Below are 17,169 nucleotides of genomic sequence, written 5' to 3'. Positions count from 1 at the left end.
ATTTAAATAAACAAAAAAGTGTGCTGTGTGTGCAGTGTGACAGTCTAGTCTGTGTGCACTGTAGTCTCCACTTTACCAACAGTATTACTAACAGAGAAAGCCACTGTGTCTTAAGTGGTTTGGCATTTTAATTGTCCTCTGTTCGATCACTTTACATCGTCTTTTCAATCTCTCTTTTTTCTCTTGCTTTTCCCTGACACAGTAGCTATGCTAAGTCCGACACCGCTCACTGTCACTTTTCTCTTCTGCTGCTCTTATGGCTGATGTGTGCTTCTGTGTTGAATCTATACGTTGAATCTGCCATCTGGATAACGTACATGGATGTATTAAGCGCTCCACAAAAGATATGGGGAATCTCTCTTTAGGCAATAGCGGGTGTGTCGCGTATGGTCACTTGAGTATCAGCATCAGTGTAAAGGGTTTCAGAGCATGCAGACTTAAAGGAGATGATTTTTAATGAATGAAAGTCCAATACTCTCTTATAGCTATGGTTTTGGTCTCTAACAACTCCGGAAGGATATATCTGGCATTTTAGCTGCTAAATATTCCACGATGTTCATCCGAAAGTCACTAACCATTTGGTGTTGGACAACATGTGCAATGGGTGGTTAGTGCCTTGCCACAGAAAACAGTGGCCTTCTTCAATGAGCTGAAACTCACTATAAACCTCTGTAATGCAGAGGGGAACTGCAGTTTCAGGTGATTATTTTCTGTAAGTTTATTACTTTGTGCAACCCGTTTCATATTAGTACATTATTTTTACATTGGTATTCACATTGTTGGGGTGGCAGTAGCTCAGTCTGTAGAGAGTTGGGTTGGGAACCGGAGGGTTGCTGATTCAAGTCCCCATTGGGACCAAACTATGGTGGTGGATTGGTAGCTGGAGAGGTGTCAGTTTACCTCCTGGGCACTGCCAAGGTGCTCTTGAGCAAGGCACCAAACCCCTAACTGCTCAGGGCGCCTTTCCATGGGCAGCCCCCTCACTCTGACCTCTCTCCATTTACTGCATGTGTAGGTACTGAGCATGTGTGTGTAATTCAGGCCTGTGTGTAAAACCTTGCGGCACTAATAAAGTATACATAACATTTATTAAAAATATTGTTAGCAGCTTTAAAAACAGGTACTCAATGTTAATCACATGATAAAATGGAAAAAAGGGAAATTATTACAACTTAAAGCTCTGTAGCTCACCTCTCCATCAGGTCCAATGGCACTGGGGCCTTCGCCATCTCCATCCGCCATCTAGACATGGAAAAACATAAACCCATTTAGCCAACATATCATTAAAAATGTTGTTATTCTATGTAAGCGTAGGGTATGTTTGGCATAGAGGTAACACCAGCATAAAATAATCTCTGTGTAATGGTGTCTCCAATAGGGGCTATAACATTGTTTCCTTCTTAACTCTGTTTAAAGAGCAAGGTAGAGCCCCCCAACAGGATTATCAAGAGTCATGTAGGGTGATTTGTGTCCAGTCAAAGACAACACCACACAAATTCAATGATTAGTTCTGTCTTTCTGACTGAAGGTGTGAAATTTTGTCGGGTACTATCAGCCCACCATGACATTAAGTCAGAGAGCCTTTTAATGCTTTAAGTCACAAGGAAGTAATGTGATCCTTGACAATTACCCCATTGTCATTCTGGAAGAGGCTTGTAATAAACAAAATAATGAACCATGAGATTAAAGTGCTTTTACGGCATAATTTGTGCCACACTTAAACCGTGGTGGTCAGTGCTCCTAGGGAGAGTTGGATTGACTTTATGAATGGATAGACATGCAGCAACACTGAAAGAATATGAGCCCCAAAGTCATTATACGGTGTTTTGACCAAAAAGGAATTGATTTTTCATAAACTAGCAGAATACAAATCCAACATCTGTCAGCAAGAAGCAACATCCGGTAAATGATCGCTATTTAAGCATTTATCTTTCTACCTTCTTTTTCTTCTTCTTCTTTTTCTTCTCCCTGGCTGCTTGGGCAGCTTTGTGTTCGTACACCAGGGTTGTGAGGTTGGCCACGTATTCATCCGTCTGCTGCAGCAAGTAGGCCAGACGCTTGTCCTTCTTTTGGTCAATTAGTTTTCGGTAGCCTTCCTCATCTTCCGCCTGAGTAGGGGGGATGGTGACAGGGGGTTAGTGGCGGAATAGGACCGGAACGTCTTGAGGACAACAATCGCCAAAAAGTAGGCTCTATAGCCTGATAATAGTCATTAAAAGCCAGTTAGTCTGTAGCTGTGGTGTGCTAATGTATCTAATAATCTAATATACAAGATCAGCGTTGGAGCATATACAAAACGTATTAAATCAGGATCAGTTATCTGTAAGACACCTATTCATTAAATAATGTCAATGTCATAAATAAATAGTCTCTACTTAATCAAAAACTTAGTTATTGAAATAAGCCTGGGTTTCTAATTAGCATGAGTGAGCATCTAAAATGTTATATAGAGAGGTGCCTCAGATAATAAACTAACTGTAAAAAAAAAAAAAAGTTTCACCGTTATCAGGTCAAATTTGTATGCCATAAACTGTGAAACGTTTACTTTTAAAAGGTGTGATATAAAGTTTGTGTATATTTCCCAGCTCTTACCATGAGTCTCCTCATCCTCTCCTTCTCGATTCTCTCAGTCTCCTTCTTCTGTTCCCGCTCTGTGTTGGTGTGCCAGTTGGCGATAGCTCGGGTGAGTTTCTGCATTTTCCCGGACACTGAGCGGTGATACTCTTTAAAGTCCTTGGCATGCTGAAGAATACTGTTGAGATATTCCTGAAGAACAGTCACAAAACGTGTTTTAGTCTAAATGCTAATGCTAAACAACATGGCACACAAGAAAAGATCAGTACGTGCTGTGTTGCCAAACTCAACGCTGAAGAAGAAACTGGATGCTGTCGCCTACATTTTTGTTCTGATTTCGGAGGTCCACTGTCAAGAAATAGACCACTGATGTCTGCTTTAATGTTTTCACTTTTTCTTGACTTGTCCTGTTGCAGCTTGCAGAAAACATTTGGTAAAGTAGTGGAAATAGGAAATAAATTGGAATTTATATTCTGTATTATATCCCAGTTATTATGGCAGCACTTGTTTCCAGGGCAATGATGAAAAATTAATGCAACAACTAGAAAAGCACATGTTCTGCTGCTACACTGGTTCAATAGTAAAGAATAAACTGGACCATTTTGTTCCTAAATCTTGAAACCAGCCCTGACACAGTGCTCTCCTCTGAAGTTTATTATAAACACTGTAGTGTGGATCACCTGATGTTTCTGTCTGCGCTTCTTTTCCTGCTCGAGCTTCTGCTGTTTCTCCAGCTTCTCAGTCATGCGAGCCTCCCTCAGCGTCTGCCGCTTGCTGCGTCTGTAAGCCTTGGAGTTGAGGGCCGTCTCCAGGGTCGTGTCTCGCCTCATACATGCCACCACGTCCTGTCTCAGCTGGAGATATGCACAGAGTAGGTATAGCAATGTTGAAACTGTAAACTCAAACAGTAAACAGAACTGAAAACAATACATCAAACTGCAGCTTGTGAGATATTGTTGTTTGTTAATGGCCTGACGGATCCAATTGACAACAACCACTTGGAGAAAACTTTGGTTCACAGTGTTGGTGGTGAACTTCATTAGAAGATATTACAAATCTGGAGGTGGCATAAGGCAAAAAGCAAAATGAGATTCTACTAAAATTACATTAATGACATTTCACATGATGTACATGAAGTTATTTTCTAATATTTATTACACACAATTGAGCAACAAAAGGAAACAACTGTCACAGATCTATTGCTTTGAACTGTCTAGGTTTCAATAGGATGAAAATTTGTATAAGTTGCATTACTATACAGATAAAAAGAGTCATGTCATGTTTTCATCCCTTTTGGCTGCTTAGGGACTTTAATAGTTCATAAACAGTGACCCCCCCCCCCCCCCCCCCCCCCCCCCCCCCCCCCCCCCCCCCCCAAAAAAAAACAAAAAAACAAGTCAATTAGGAAATCAGCAATGTGTCCTGGTGCAGTGTCAATGATTGAACTCTCTCAACTGTGAGTTATTCTGGGTACATTAATATTCTGTGCAGTCACATTTTACATGAAAAATATCAACTGCTGTGTACCTGCCGCTGGAAATTAAGTAGACGAAGTGCCTTGAGCTCAACTGTGGCTTTAGTTCTCAGGTCAGGGGGCAGAGAGCCCGGCAAACTTTCCAGTTCCTGGATTCGATGTGCAATCCGGGCCTGCAACCTGAGGAACATTATGACAATAGTAAATTAAACTGTAACAACTACCCTGGAAAGACCACATAATAAATGCACACTTGAGATAGTGTACTTTTTGACGGCACCATCTCAACCTCGTCAGTCTGGATGGCAAAAGTGCCTCGAAGACAAGAAAAGAATGTTAAAGCATGCATTCTTGGTGGGATACACAATTTCCCCAAAAAGGAGAAAAAAAAGTTGTTGTATACGGAATTAATCTAGCCAAACATTATGATTACAAAGTGATAATAGTTAGATGTAAAAGAGTATAAGTTTAGTAAAGCCAAGTTTCCAAACTTCCAAAGTGTCAGTGAAAATATCAAGGCAGCAATTATTCCTTCCTTCCAAAATCTGTTTTTGTTTTTTATCCCTTTAGTGAAGGCTGGAAACAACTGGGAGAAGGGTATGACATGCAACAAAGGTCGCCTGCTGGAATCAAACCGGGAACCAGATATATGTTGTGCAGCTTAACCCTTCAGCTATCCAGAAACCCTCACTTTAAAACTGATTAAGTAATTGAATAATTGCTTAGTCAATAAAAAAATTTAAATGAAATGTAGAAAAAAGTCCATCATAATTCCCTAAACCTGAAGGTGGCATCTTAAAATGTGTGGTTTTGTCCAATCAACAGATATTCAATTAACAATTATATAAAACATAATACATTATAAAATCCTCACATCTGAGAAACTACAGCCAGTTTGGCATTTGTAATTGATAAATGACTTACACAGTTAACAGACTATAAACACTGTTGGTGATTGTCTGATGGCAGATATGAGAGCAGTCGCCTGACATAATCAGAAGCATTCTGGAGGTAACCAGAATCATCGTAATCTGAATTACAGCTAGACAGATAAATCAGCCGATGTTAGCTCACTGCAGATGTGTCGGTATGGGCTATGTGTTGGCCAATAAGTAACACAAAATTGCAGTACAGATTTGCCAAACTGCAGGGCCTGCGTTACACTGATAGATCTGATAGATTAGTCAATCTATCAGATTGATAGTCTGATAGATTGATTGACATAGATTGTTTATGTTCTGGGTTAATCATTACAAGAAAACATTGGCCAATATATTGTTATCAGATTTTTTTAGTTTACTGATGTTTATTTGTATTGGAACAAGTATGTAGCACAGAGCTATGAGACACACCACAGCATTTAGAGCTTAAGCTAATTTGCTATGCATCTCCCTAGATGGACCTTTTCTTTTCTTTTTTTAAAACACAATAAACTCAACAGTTACATGAAAGACAGTAAAGAACATAAATGTATTTATGTAAAGATATACATACTGTAGATGTATAAGTTACATAAAAATACAGACAAAACAATACAAAACACAGACAGAAAACCATAAATTAATTAAATTGCCAAATATCAATACCAATAATGGCCTCAAAAATCCAGTATCAGATGGACAATAATACTAATAATGGATTTCTTTATTAGAAACAAATCAGCCATATACTGGATTTGTGTAATATTTTGTATAAAACTACTCAGCCATACTAAAACTTATTAAGTTTATACATTTTAGGCAAAGAAGTGTCTCCCCAACTATATGGGAAACACCACTGAATGGAGTGATATACAATCACTGCAGGAGGAATCTTTTTAGCAGTGGCTATCAGTTGTTCCTACTGTTACCTATTTGGCTTTCTAAAGAACAAGTGTATGAACAGTTTATGTAAGATTCCAAGTACTGGAAACCTTTTTGGAGGGTTCAGAAAGTGTAACTTTAGTATCTCTGTACAACTATAAGAACATAGCCTTGGCCTGCTCCTAGATTTCTGTATGCTGAATTTATGGCAGACACGCTGCAAGTTGTTTACTTTGTTCCACTCATTACAATTCAGCAACATCTGCTGATATTTACTTGTTATTAAAAGTGGGTGAGGCAAGCAGAGTATGTCGCTTACTTCACCTCATACTCCCCCGAGGTAAACAATGCATATCTTAAACAATGCATTTACTTTATTATTTCCCCTTGCGGGACTAATAAAGTATACATAATAATGTATAAGCTCTGACTTAACCGTTTTGATTTCTCTAAAGTCAGGTGGCCTCAGATGTTTATCAGAATGTAGCACTACGAATGTGTCTGTCTTTTACCCAACAGTTTCACAGGGGTGCTGTATGTACAGACGGCCTAATATGACAGACAAGGTGAAGAGAGGGCAGCTCGCTCTGGTCTCTGAACATTTCGTGACCAAATCAGGTTGTCAAGGATGAGAGGACGAAGAAGAGCCTTTAAAAGTTTTATGAAGGAAAACCAGCCACAATAAGGTCCAGGGCTGTGCTCATATTTCCATCAGGTGTCTCTGTTTTTTAGAAAAATGATTCAGCCTGTAGGCTCATTTCACAGTGGTTATTAGCGTTGGGATTGTGTATGCACAGCACCTTTACCAAAGGCGTGCTCCCACACCTCCAACATGTGTATGTCTGTCTGTAAGTTACCCAAACGTCTCCTTATAGGTTCTGCAATCATGCACCAACTTCGAGCCACCTACTTTTTCAAAACCTTCCCTCATTGGAGAAAATAGCAGAATCCATCATGCAAAAAGAAGCCTGCGTTTTTTCTTAAAATACTGTGGTTGCAAAAACATACACTGTGAAAGAAAACACCAGCATGTATGAGCACATCTCTACATGGCATATCTCTATGTGCAACATTATGGTTGCCGTATGACATCTGATCACAACTTAAACTATTTCAACACAGAGGAACATGAAACAATTATATTCAATTATACTTTCACTTGTTTAAGAGCTCCATAAACTGTTAGAATAAAGAAAGATGTTGTGGTGCAGTACATTTATTTTGAACATCTTTAAGTATTTTTAACAATGTTTATGACTGATACAAAAGAAGTATATTATCCTTTAAAACGTGTGATTAAAAACTGACTCTGTAAATTTACAAAGCTAAAAATACCATGGCTGCTAATTAATGTTGATTACGGTGAGTGTTTGTTTACATCAGGGTTATAAATGATGTGGTCCATTTAGAAACACCATATCAAAATGACATGATGAAGATGTTATTTACTGAGTGGTTTAATGATTAAATGTAGTTTAAGGTAGACCAGGGAGGTTTGCCAAGACCTGTTCAAGACCTGTTCATGAATTGTATGTGCAGTCAGTGTTTCCATGCAGTACTGTATCATGACACCAGTGTTAAATGGTTGCTAAAGATTAATATACCTGTACTCTCGCTCTTGCAGGATCCCCACTGGGTCCAGGCCCTGGGGCTTCTGGACTGGTGTAATGCGGTTCTGTTTCTGCATCTGAAGCATGGGGGACACCTGCTGCCCGGAAGGTTGAGAGGTCACCGAACTGCCTGGCATGAGCCCAGCTGGCACAGTCGAGACCTGAGGTGGTGCAGGGGACGGGCGTCCACTGGGAACAGGGGTGAGGTGCTTCTGAGCATTGGCTTGATTTTCACCACCCTGACCTAGAGATCAAAGACTTTGTCTGTTATTGAGTCACTTCTCATTGGGGCAGGTGAATACAGACATGATTCAAATCACAAAAGAATCATAAGAAGTTATTTGATGACAAAATACTATGCATGTATAGATCTGTGAACATACTGTATGTACAGAAAAAAGAAGAAGTGTCATCTGGATCTGATGACATGGGTAAGTATAACACTGCTTCGTTGAAATACAACATTTAAAAAAGCCTTCACCCACATACAAGTCTTCTTCTTGATTTTTGATCCCGATGTGTGGTTTTTAATCTTGTGCAATAATAAAGTTTTTTTGTTTTAGTTTTTTTACTTTTGTACCTTACCAACACAGGTAGGCAGGTACATATCTACCAGGGTTTACTCAGTTCAGTGAAACAAGTACCAATATTTATTTCATTTTTAAAATCGGACTGGCAGCGCAGCAGACACCTACACATAATTAGGGTTGGGCATCGTTTGGATTTGAACAATTATGATTCCAATTGTGAGTCTTCCTTTCGATTCCGGTTCTTATCGAATCCGAGGGGTGGAGTTGAAACGGGTCACATGCCTATTTTAACAAACATGACAAAAGTTTTATTTTGTTTCAATGGTGGTTTGCAGTTTTGCAAGGCTTCTTCAATGTAAAATAAAGCCACACTAGAATGCTGCTTACTGTGCTCCAAGGCTGCAACACAACAAGCACCTGGCCGCATCAGAAACCAAAACCTGCGCGTATTACATTGGAAAGCAAGGATCAGATTTGAAACCAAATCCTCTAAACGATTCCAAACAATTCCAATAAAGAAACGATTCTACTGGAATTGTAATTTCTGAAAGCCCAATCCTACACATAATATTAGTGGCCTTTATCCACCAAGGCTTTGCTCCAAGAGAACTCCCCTGTTTTCATGTTGTCTCTCACTCCGAGGTTCCTTTTTAGTCTAGATGTATCAAAGCAGCTTGGATTTAAATTATGATTCCTTCCACCAAGGATGCCTGGCATAAGGTATATGAAATGTTTATTAAAAAATAAAAAAGGACTTACTTCAAAAGCTTTGAAATCAAAGAATAAATTGTCAATGCCATCAAGAGAAAAAAACAAACTGAAAACAGCTGCTTCAATTACAAAGAACTGACGATTTTTTAGACTCAGACTTTGATGTTTCATCGCAATGGGTTATTTCACTATAACATGTATTAATCATGATATATTGCCCACAATTCCATAAAATTACTGTGGGTGTTGCAACAGTATTGTGCTCTCTTTCTTCATCTTTCCCAGTTTTTAGAGAACATTATAGATGATCAGCAAACTTATTCAAATTCGGTATAGAAAACAAGGAAATCCATGGTACTCAAAATTATTTAAAAAGCTTTTATTTGACTAACTATTTCATGATAGAAAATGTAAAAGACATAGGGAGAAGCAACCCAAGCATAGCGGCACAGACAGCCCTCTAAGGGGAAATTGTTTGTCTAGGAAACACAATGTAAGCCTTTGATTGGACCGTTGCTACAGTTTGAAAAAAGTGTTTTTATTTTCTTCAAAATGTTAGGATATTGCTGTTAAAATTATATTTTATATTTTTATAAAATTAATTTTTATATTTTAACAACTGTCTTACTGTGTGGAAATTGTTTTTCTGGGAAGCTCACCCTGAAGAACGCTGTCTGCATCCCTATGTCTTTAAAATGTTCTATTATGAAATAGACTTTTTAAAATAATTTTGAAGGAGAGTGCTCTGGATTTCCTTTTTTCCTATACTTAATTTAATCCCGACCCCAAAGAGCCCCTTCAAATATCTGATTGAAGTTCCTGAGCACCCTGGACTTTTTTGTCTTTCCTATTCAAATTGTGTTTTGGGGCAGAAGGCTTCCAAGCCAATATTGTTACACTGTATTTAAGTCCAACCTTTTTTGCAGCATTTTTCCACACTATTCTGTGCAGTCTCATCAAAGAGAATCTGATTTAAGACTACGTATTTAACAGATGGGTGTAGTTTGGACAGTCTCATTCCTTACACTCACACATTAGATGTGTAAAATATAAAGGTGTATTGTAAGTCAAAGCAGGTGCAGCTCACTGTGACTTTAGTCTACACTTACTGTTAACTCTACACCTATACAGTACTTACTTACCATCAGACCAAGGTTTGGGTCCTGTGCTTTGATTGTGTCCTTGCATGGTTGGGGTAGGGCAGGGACTTGACTGGGGACCACCCAAAGGTGCCATTGGCATACCTTCCAACACAATAACAATTCATATTTTAATAATTGTTTTTGGAAACTAAACAGATAATGTAAGCCTTTGATAGGACTATAGCTAGAGTTTAAAAAAAAAAAGTGTCTTTATTCTCATCAAAATGCCATGATTTTGCTGGTAAAATTATCATTATTATAAATTAACAATTGTATTGCATAGTCTGAGCAATTATACTGTAAATAAATAAATAAATTAATTATCTGAAGATTAATTTTTGGTGAAAATAGCCATTAGTTGTGGCCTAAATATTTTGTAATTTTTCCCATCACTCTATACCATTATCCTTTGCATTAGAGCTTTTTTAAGAGCCCCCCAAGAAAAATGTTATTGTTTACCTGACAATTTATTCTTATGCAGGTGAAATAACCTTTTAAATCATTTACCACAGAATGGCTCCAAAAAATTCAATACCAGCAGCAATATAAATACCACCTGAGTGAAACCTCATCATCTGAGATTATTAAGCAAACAGACATTTCTTAAAGATGAATCACAGAAATCCCCAAAATGTTTATTTGACACCAAAACTTTGATTTTACCATGAAAAACATTTCCGAAAACAAAAAATGATTTGGATTTGAGAAGCTCAAATTTATCAACATCTCTGGTCATGATTACACCTGTCTTCTCAGTGCAAGCTGAAACCCTGTTCATGGCAGGCAACATCAACTGCCAGCTCACATTACAGGTGTCGGTGCTCTCAGGTCAAAATCTTGGCCGCTTTGAGATATGAACCATCCGTGTATTGAGCTGGCCTGACTCACATTTCATGGAGGACACAGAGCTCATACTAATGTCTCAAATTAACTAGTTTGTATCACTGTAAAACTGTATCAACTTACCTGGAGGCCTGTTGTAAGGACTAGCAATCGGTGCCTGCTGCTGCGGCTGCTGTTGTTGCTGCTGTTGCATTGTGGGTAGACTCCTCTTGCCCTGAACAGCCAGTTGGAGGTTTTCAGGCAGAGGCTGCCCACGGCCTAGGATCTTGTAGGCCAGGATTTGAGCTCTGAGCTGCTGCAGCTGGACCGGACTGAAAGCAGAAGGTCCCCGGCCCTGCTGGCTCATGTTGGACATGTTGGAAACGGCTGACTGGGGATCCATGGGTATCATAGGGCCTGACTGTGTAGGAGGCATGTGGGGCGGTGTGGGTCCCCTACCACCTCCACCTCCTGACATGGGACTAGAAGCATGCTCATGGATACCCATGGGAGATGGATGGGGGGATATGTATCCTATCGTAGAAATGAAGGAGTTTTAATGATTTGACATTAACGTTTACAAAATTTACAATAGTACCCTCACAGCAATGGTTCTCAACCCGGGGATCGGAGCCCATATTAGGCGTCATACAATTGAGCTAAGGGGGCGCAAGAAAAGAAAACATTTAAGACTTTGCTAATCTTTGCTTTTTTCTTGTTATTAACTGGGTTATTTTTACACTTTCAACCTGTCAAAGGTATTACAATAAAGCTATACGAGTATGAATGACTACCATTTGACTGGCCGGGTTATAATCTGTTGATGTATGCAAACTGTAAATAGGGGTTGTTTTAAAGGGACACAAGCTAAAGAGGCCAGAAACCACTTCAAGTACTACTACATAAGTTTCTTATGCTACTGAGCAAAAAAAAGGTACCTTACCACAAACAAATAAAACAATCATAATTAATTGGGGCTGCTTAGACAGACTACTGGTTTAGTTTTAAAAACAAAGTGATAAGATACCTTGGCTGTGCTGGTCCATCGGACTCTGTGGAGGCCCCATACCACTATGCAGAGATCTCATCCCAACACCTTTCATGTGACCAAAGTGCATTGCATCTGCCATGGTCTTCTCATTCATACCATCCATGGTCTGCAAATAGAAACAAAATTGTATATACAATTGTATATAACACATGATAATAATCTAATCATCTATTTAGATAGTTTCTTCATTGTTTTCTTTTGCCCTTGCAGTTACCACTTTATTCATACACAAAAGCACACACTATCCACCTTCACGCATAACATGTTTGTTTGCCATGTCCTTTCAACACCCTAACTATGACCACCCAATGTGAATTACCGATCATTCTACCTATCACTAATAATACGTCCTTGGGTTTGTCAACTGTCCTGTCCAGTCTTGTCAGTGCAGACATCGTCCCATCTCACTTCCCTCTGTTATTTGTCACCTTGTCGCGTTTTATGTGTTACACTCCGTACGTGGTGTTTTAATCCCCCCTGTCCTCATATGGGTCCAGGGTCTCATTAACACAGGGTGGTTACGGTAGGACAACAGTAAATCTACTGAATGTAAATCTAAATCTGAATGTAACATATTGTGTATATAAAAAATATAAAGCTTTATTAAAAAATAAAGTTGAGGGGGGGGGGGGGGGGGGGGGGGGAGTAGTGGGCCAAAGGGTTAAGGTTAAAAAAAGAAAGAAATTTGAATTAATATTGTTGGCATTCAAGTTAAAAGACTTACCTCTTGCGCAGAGCAAAACCACATTTCTCTTCCTATTTATCATCATTCACATTTTTTTCACAAAGTAATCAGTTGGCGAGAGAGGGAGATAAACAATTGGCTATGTGGCTATGTAGCTATATTTCCTCTCTCTCTCTCTCTCTCTCTCTATCTCTCTCTCTCTATATATATATATAAGATAAAAACACACACAAGCAGAGATATACTGCCCCTTGTAGATCTCCACACATTGTCTGAATGCATTTTTCAGTTTGAATTGCTTTCATTCATTTAGGTATTTGAACTGTCGACAGATGACAAGGGACAAAGAAAAGCATAGGCCAACACTTTCTTAATTACATTAAATATATTTTGCTATTTCTGCCTCATCGGTCAACATATGCCCATATGTGATATATCTTCAATAATACAAAATAGGTTGATATATTGGTCTGCCACTTTTTTAACAAGTGTCTAAAACTTAACAGTAACAGCTAAACATGTTGAAGACATCGCAGAGATATAAAATAACAACTACAACACAATCCTTAAGCAGGACTGCCTTCAAAAGACAGCTCACAGCAGAGGGCACACCGTACCTTGTGCATAGGATACATGCTGTCCTGAGAGTATTCACTTTGTCCCTGACCCTGCATGCCATGAGGTGCGTTGGGTGTTCCAGGTCCAGGACTGGGTCCCATCATACTGTGAACAGAGCCTGGAGAGGGGTCCGGTCCAGGGCTGGGGCCCAAGATGGGCCCTGGGGATAGACCTGCCCCTGGAGAAGGGCCAGGATGGGACATACCACCTGATGTGTCTGAAGGGTTGGACATCTACTGAACTGCTGGGAGCATACCAGACAGCTTCAGAGGAAAAAGAGAGACAGGATTTTAATGCCATGCAAAAAACATAAGTCCAATGCCACCATAAATGTAATGTATTGTTTAAATTGTCTCTTTTCGGTTTTGTGTTGCATGGCATGTATGACATTAATTAAAAATTGCTTATCTTTATCACGCTGCTGCTTCTTTGGACATGATTTCATTGTATAGGTGCTGCTATTGCCGTAGCGTTTATGTGTACATTATTATCTTAAGCATTATGCCATAAAATAGTTGCTTTGGGTTTTACGTGTGCCATATACTCTCACCATTTAGCATTCCATTACCATTTATCTCCCCTCTCTACGGTCCACTGACAATAGAAGTAAAACTCCATAAAGAATATTTAAATCGTAGGGTGCCCAGATAGCTCAGTGGGTTGGGCAGGCACCCATATATAGAAGTTTACTCCTTGACGCAACCTGTGGTCCTTTGCTACATGTCATTCCCTTCTCTCTCACCTCTCATGTCTTCATCTGTCCTGTCAAATAAAGGCCTAAAATGCCCAAAAAAGAATCTTTAAAACAAGAATATCTAAATCATAGCTAGTGGTTCACATCAGCAGAGCGTGCATCTTTAGGCCTGACAGGTTATAAAATAAAGTATAAAATATGTATAAAATAAATTAAAGCTTAAGTCTCACTAGAATGCGAAAAACCCTGAGTAACAACAACAACAACAACAACATAAGAAATAAATCATCCATAACATACTTTAGAGACATACAGAGCTGTATTTAATTTGTAAACAAATAGCTCCTGTGGTTATTACTGCCAACTGCAGTTCTACACAATGCATCTACCATGGCATCTGTCTGACTGAACACTTTTATCTGTCAAACTGCAAACAACCAGTCCATTACTCTCTGCTGGTGAACCACAAAGGCATATGGCTACTAAAACAATGACTCATCGCTCTGGTATTCTATAGTAAGGCTGTCAGTACTTTAATTACAACTACTCTCAATTAGGACTGCACAATTAATCGCAATTGTATGGAAATTGCAATCTGGACTAATGCAATATCCAAATTGCAGAGGGGCGCAATATTTGTTAATGGAAAAATATGTGTCTAACCATTCTGAAATAAAGTATTGTAGTGCCGCAGAGATGTCCCTGCTTACAAATCCTATCCTACAGACTAAAGGAAACAATCTTTGTTTATTACAGGTCCTCGCAAAACGCACACTATAATCATTTCAATAGTTTTCAATGTAAATAATTTTCAATGAAAATGACGACAAAAAAGAAATTCCCTGCAATATCGTGAATCATATCGCAATGAGATATTTTCCCTCACATCTTGCAGCCCTACTATCAATGCTGTCTGCTCATTTCCAGCAGAAAAACATACCGTAATTACAGCATTCATTCAATTAAATGGGGCTTTATTGGCACGAACCTTTCAATACAATGTTGCCAAACCATCAACATTACATTTTTCCAAATATTCTGTGAGTAGACAATAAATAGTAACATGAACGTGAACACAACATTAACATTGATTTATACCAATTATTTGTACCGTATCATTTGTAGATGTGTTTAAAACTGATGTCTAATTAGCAATATCAACAATAAGCAACGGAATTAATAGCGCGATACAGGTATATAAATACATATATATACGATGTGACGCGAATGTTAACTTATATATATAGGTTAACATTCGCATCACATCGTTGTTTTCTGACATGTATAGTTACAGTGACGTTAACTTGGTAACTATAGGTATCCCTCTGTAGAACTAAAGTAAACGTTAACTCTGATTGGATCATGGCTTCCCCAAAAACTGGGGGCCATCACGGATATGTAGGCAAGATCAATGTTTAAATGAATGTCAAGCTTAAGACATGACCTTGGCGATATTTAAAGAGACAAAAATCTACTTTCATATTAAATTTTGAAGCAAACAGTTCCTTAAAACAAAAGAACTAGGTCGCTTTAGGCTGTCTACTCGCTCGATCGTTGAGGAACTAGCTAGCTAGCTAACAGCTAAAGTAGCTAGCTAGCCTACGAAAGCTAGCATACCAACTAGCCTGCTAGCTAGTCCAGAATCTCCAGTTAGCGAACTGTCAGAAAGTTTGGACGGTTAGCTAAACGATGAGTAGTTACATGTCAATATGCATCACAAATGAAGCACCGTAAGTGAATTTACCTTTCGGCTGAACTGTAACAGCACACAATTAGATGGAACAATTGAAATGTTTCTTCAAAATATGACTGGTGTCGAAAAAGTTCACTCCCCCTTGGTGTTGTTTTGCTGACATATTCAACTGTTTCTGTGTCGCCCTTACTGATTTGTCAATGTCGCCGGAAATCCCGCCCCCCTAAACAGAGATTGGCTAGATCATACGACAATCTTCTTATTTTGTTGGGCGTGTATCTGCCTATCGAACTACAGCGGTGCACTTTTTGGTCGATTGACCCTGACTGCAAATATGACGTTACACATGCAAAAGTGTAATACAAATAATATAATCTCAGCCATGATGAAATTGAAATGACAATGTAATAACTTGCTAACTAGCTAGGTTAGCACACAAATGGAGAGATAGAGAGAGGAGCTGTGTCAAAGAAAGTCCCCCGGCAGTCTAAAACTATTACAGTATAACTGAGAGAGACAGGGTAAAGAGAGGAGCTTTCTCAGGCTAGAACTCTCCCGTGCCGGATCGGTCTGTACTGCCCTGCCTCCCACTATTTTGATTATGTTATGATTATGTGGTAAAAGAATCTGACGACTATAACGAGAAGCAGGTGGGCCGGGCTAGGTGGACGCTGCGACTGAATCCCTGACTATAAGCTTTATCAAAGAGGAGAGTTTACTCTTAAATCTGGTGACGGTGTCTGCCTCCCAAAACTAGCTGATTCCAAAGGAGAGGAGCCTGATAGCTGAAGGCTCTGGCTCCCATTCTACTTTTAGAGATCTGGGAAACACAAGTAAGTCTGAATTCTTGGAGCGCAGTGCTAAAGTGGGGCAATAAGGTACAATGAGCTCTTCAAGATATGATTTTGCTTAACCATTTTGAGCTTTGTAGGTCAGGAGAAGGATTTTAAATCCAATCCTGGATTTTACAGGAAACCAATGCAGAAAAGCTAATACAGGAGACATATGATCTTTTTTCTTAATTCTTGTCAGAACACGCACTGCAGCCTTCTGGATTAGCTGGAGATTCTTAAGTAACTCATTTGAGCATCTTGATAATAAAGAATTACAGTAGTCCAGCCTGGAAGTAACAAATGCACGGACTAGTTTGTCAGCATTGTATGAGACAGAATGTTCCAAATTTTGGCAATGTTAGAAAGGTGAAAAAGGCTGTTCTTGGGTTTGTTTTGAGTGGGCGTTAAAGGATAAATCCTGATAAAAAAATAACTCCTAGATTTTTGAGAGTAGTGCTGGAGACCAGGGCAATGTCATCCAGAGTAGCTATATCTTTGGATAATGAGGTTCAGAGGTGTTTAGCGCCAAGCACAACAACTTCAGTTCAACATCAGAAAGTTGTAGGTCATCCATTATTTTATATCATTAATGCATGCTTGAAGTTTTTCTAACTGACTGGTTTCACACCTAGGGCGAAGTTGTAAACCAGAATCAGCTTTAAATACAGAGATCCCAGCGATTCGGCAGACAAGCAGCCAGACATTCCTTATCATCCTCGGCCTTATCTGAGAGAGATGTTTGAGATAGTAGACATCAAGAATGACTCCTGGCCAATGTGCTGCGAAACTCTAAAAGTATGGGGAACTTCTAAATTAATGTCTGTTAAGTAATACATATTTGATCCTTTATTTGCTTTCCAGAAGCCATTTTTGAGCACAAGCACATGCATGTAGATTCCTTCAAATGTTAAGGGGAGGATTATAAAAGAG

At 39.0% G+C, this 17,169-nt stretch overlaps 1 protein-coding gene across 3 annotated transcripts in view; it reads right to left on the bottom strand.

The window, feature by feature from the left end:
• smarca2 (SWI/SNF related, matrix associated, actin dependent regulator of chromatin, subfamily a, member 2) overlaps positions 1–15,606 on the bottom strand; it is a 48,926-nt gene extending 33,320 nt beyond the window's left edge. For 2 of the 3 annotated variants that reach the window (XM_034871422.1, XM_034871423.1), the window contains exons 1-11: positions 15,458–15,606; positions 13,019–13,282; positions 11,693–11,822; positions 10,810–11,199; positions 9,844–9,945; positions 7,455–7,704; positions 4,102–4,228; positions 3,255–3,428; positions 2,593–2,766; positions 1,938–2,108; positions 1,192–1,242 (exon numbers count right to left, since the gene is read on the bottom strand). In XM_034871422.1, the coding sequence (XP_034727313.1) occupies positions 1,192–1,242; positions 1,938–2,108; positions 2,593–2,766; positions 3,255–3,428; positions 4,102–4,228; positions 7,455–7,704; positions 9,844–9,945; positions 10,810–11,199; positions 11,693–11,822; positions 13,019–13,252 (1,803 nt within the window). In that variant the 5' untranslated portion in view covers positions 13,253–13,282; positions 15,458–15,606. The remainder of the gene's footprint in view (positions 1–1,191; positions 1,243–1,937; positions 2,109–2,592; positions 2,767–3,254; positions 3,429–4,101; positions 4,229–7,454; positions 7,705–9,843; positions 9,946–10,809; positions 11,200–11,692; positions 11,823–13,018; positions 13,283–15,457) is intronic. The other variant, XM_034871424.1, reaches the window with a different exon arrangement.
• Between the last annotated feature and the right edge of the window lie 1,563 nt (positions 15,607–17,169).

This window comes from Etheostoma cragini, chromosome 5 (assembly GCF_013103735.1).
Source record: "Etheostoma cragini isolate CJK2018 chromosome 5, CSU_Ecrag_1.0, whole genome shotgun sequence".
Classification (NCBI taxonomy): Eukaryota; Metazoa; Chordata; class Actinopteri; order Perciformes; family Percidae; genus Etheostoma; species Etheostoma cragini.
This window is presented reverse-complemented; position numbering and strand designations above follow the sequence as displayed.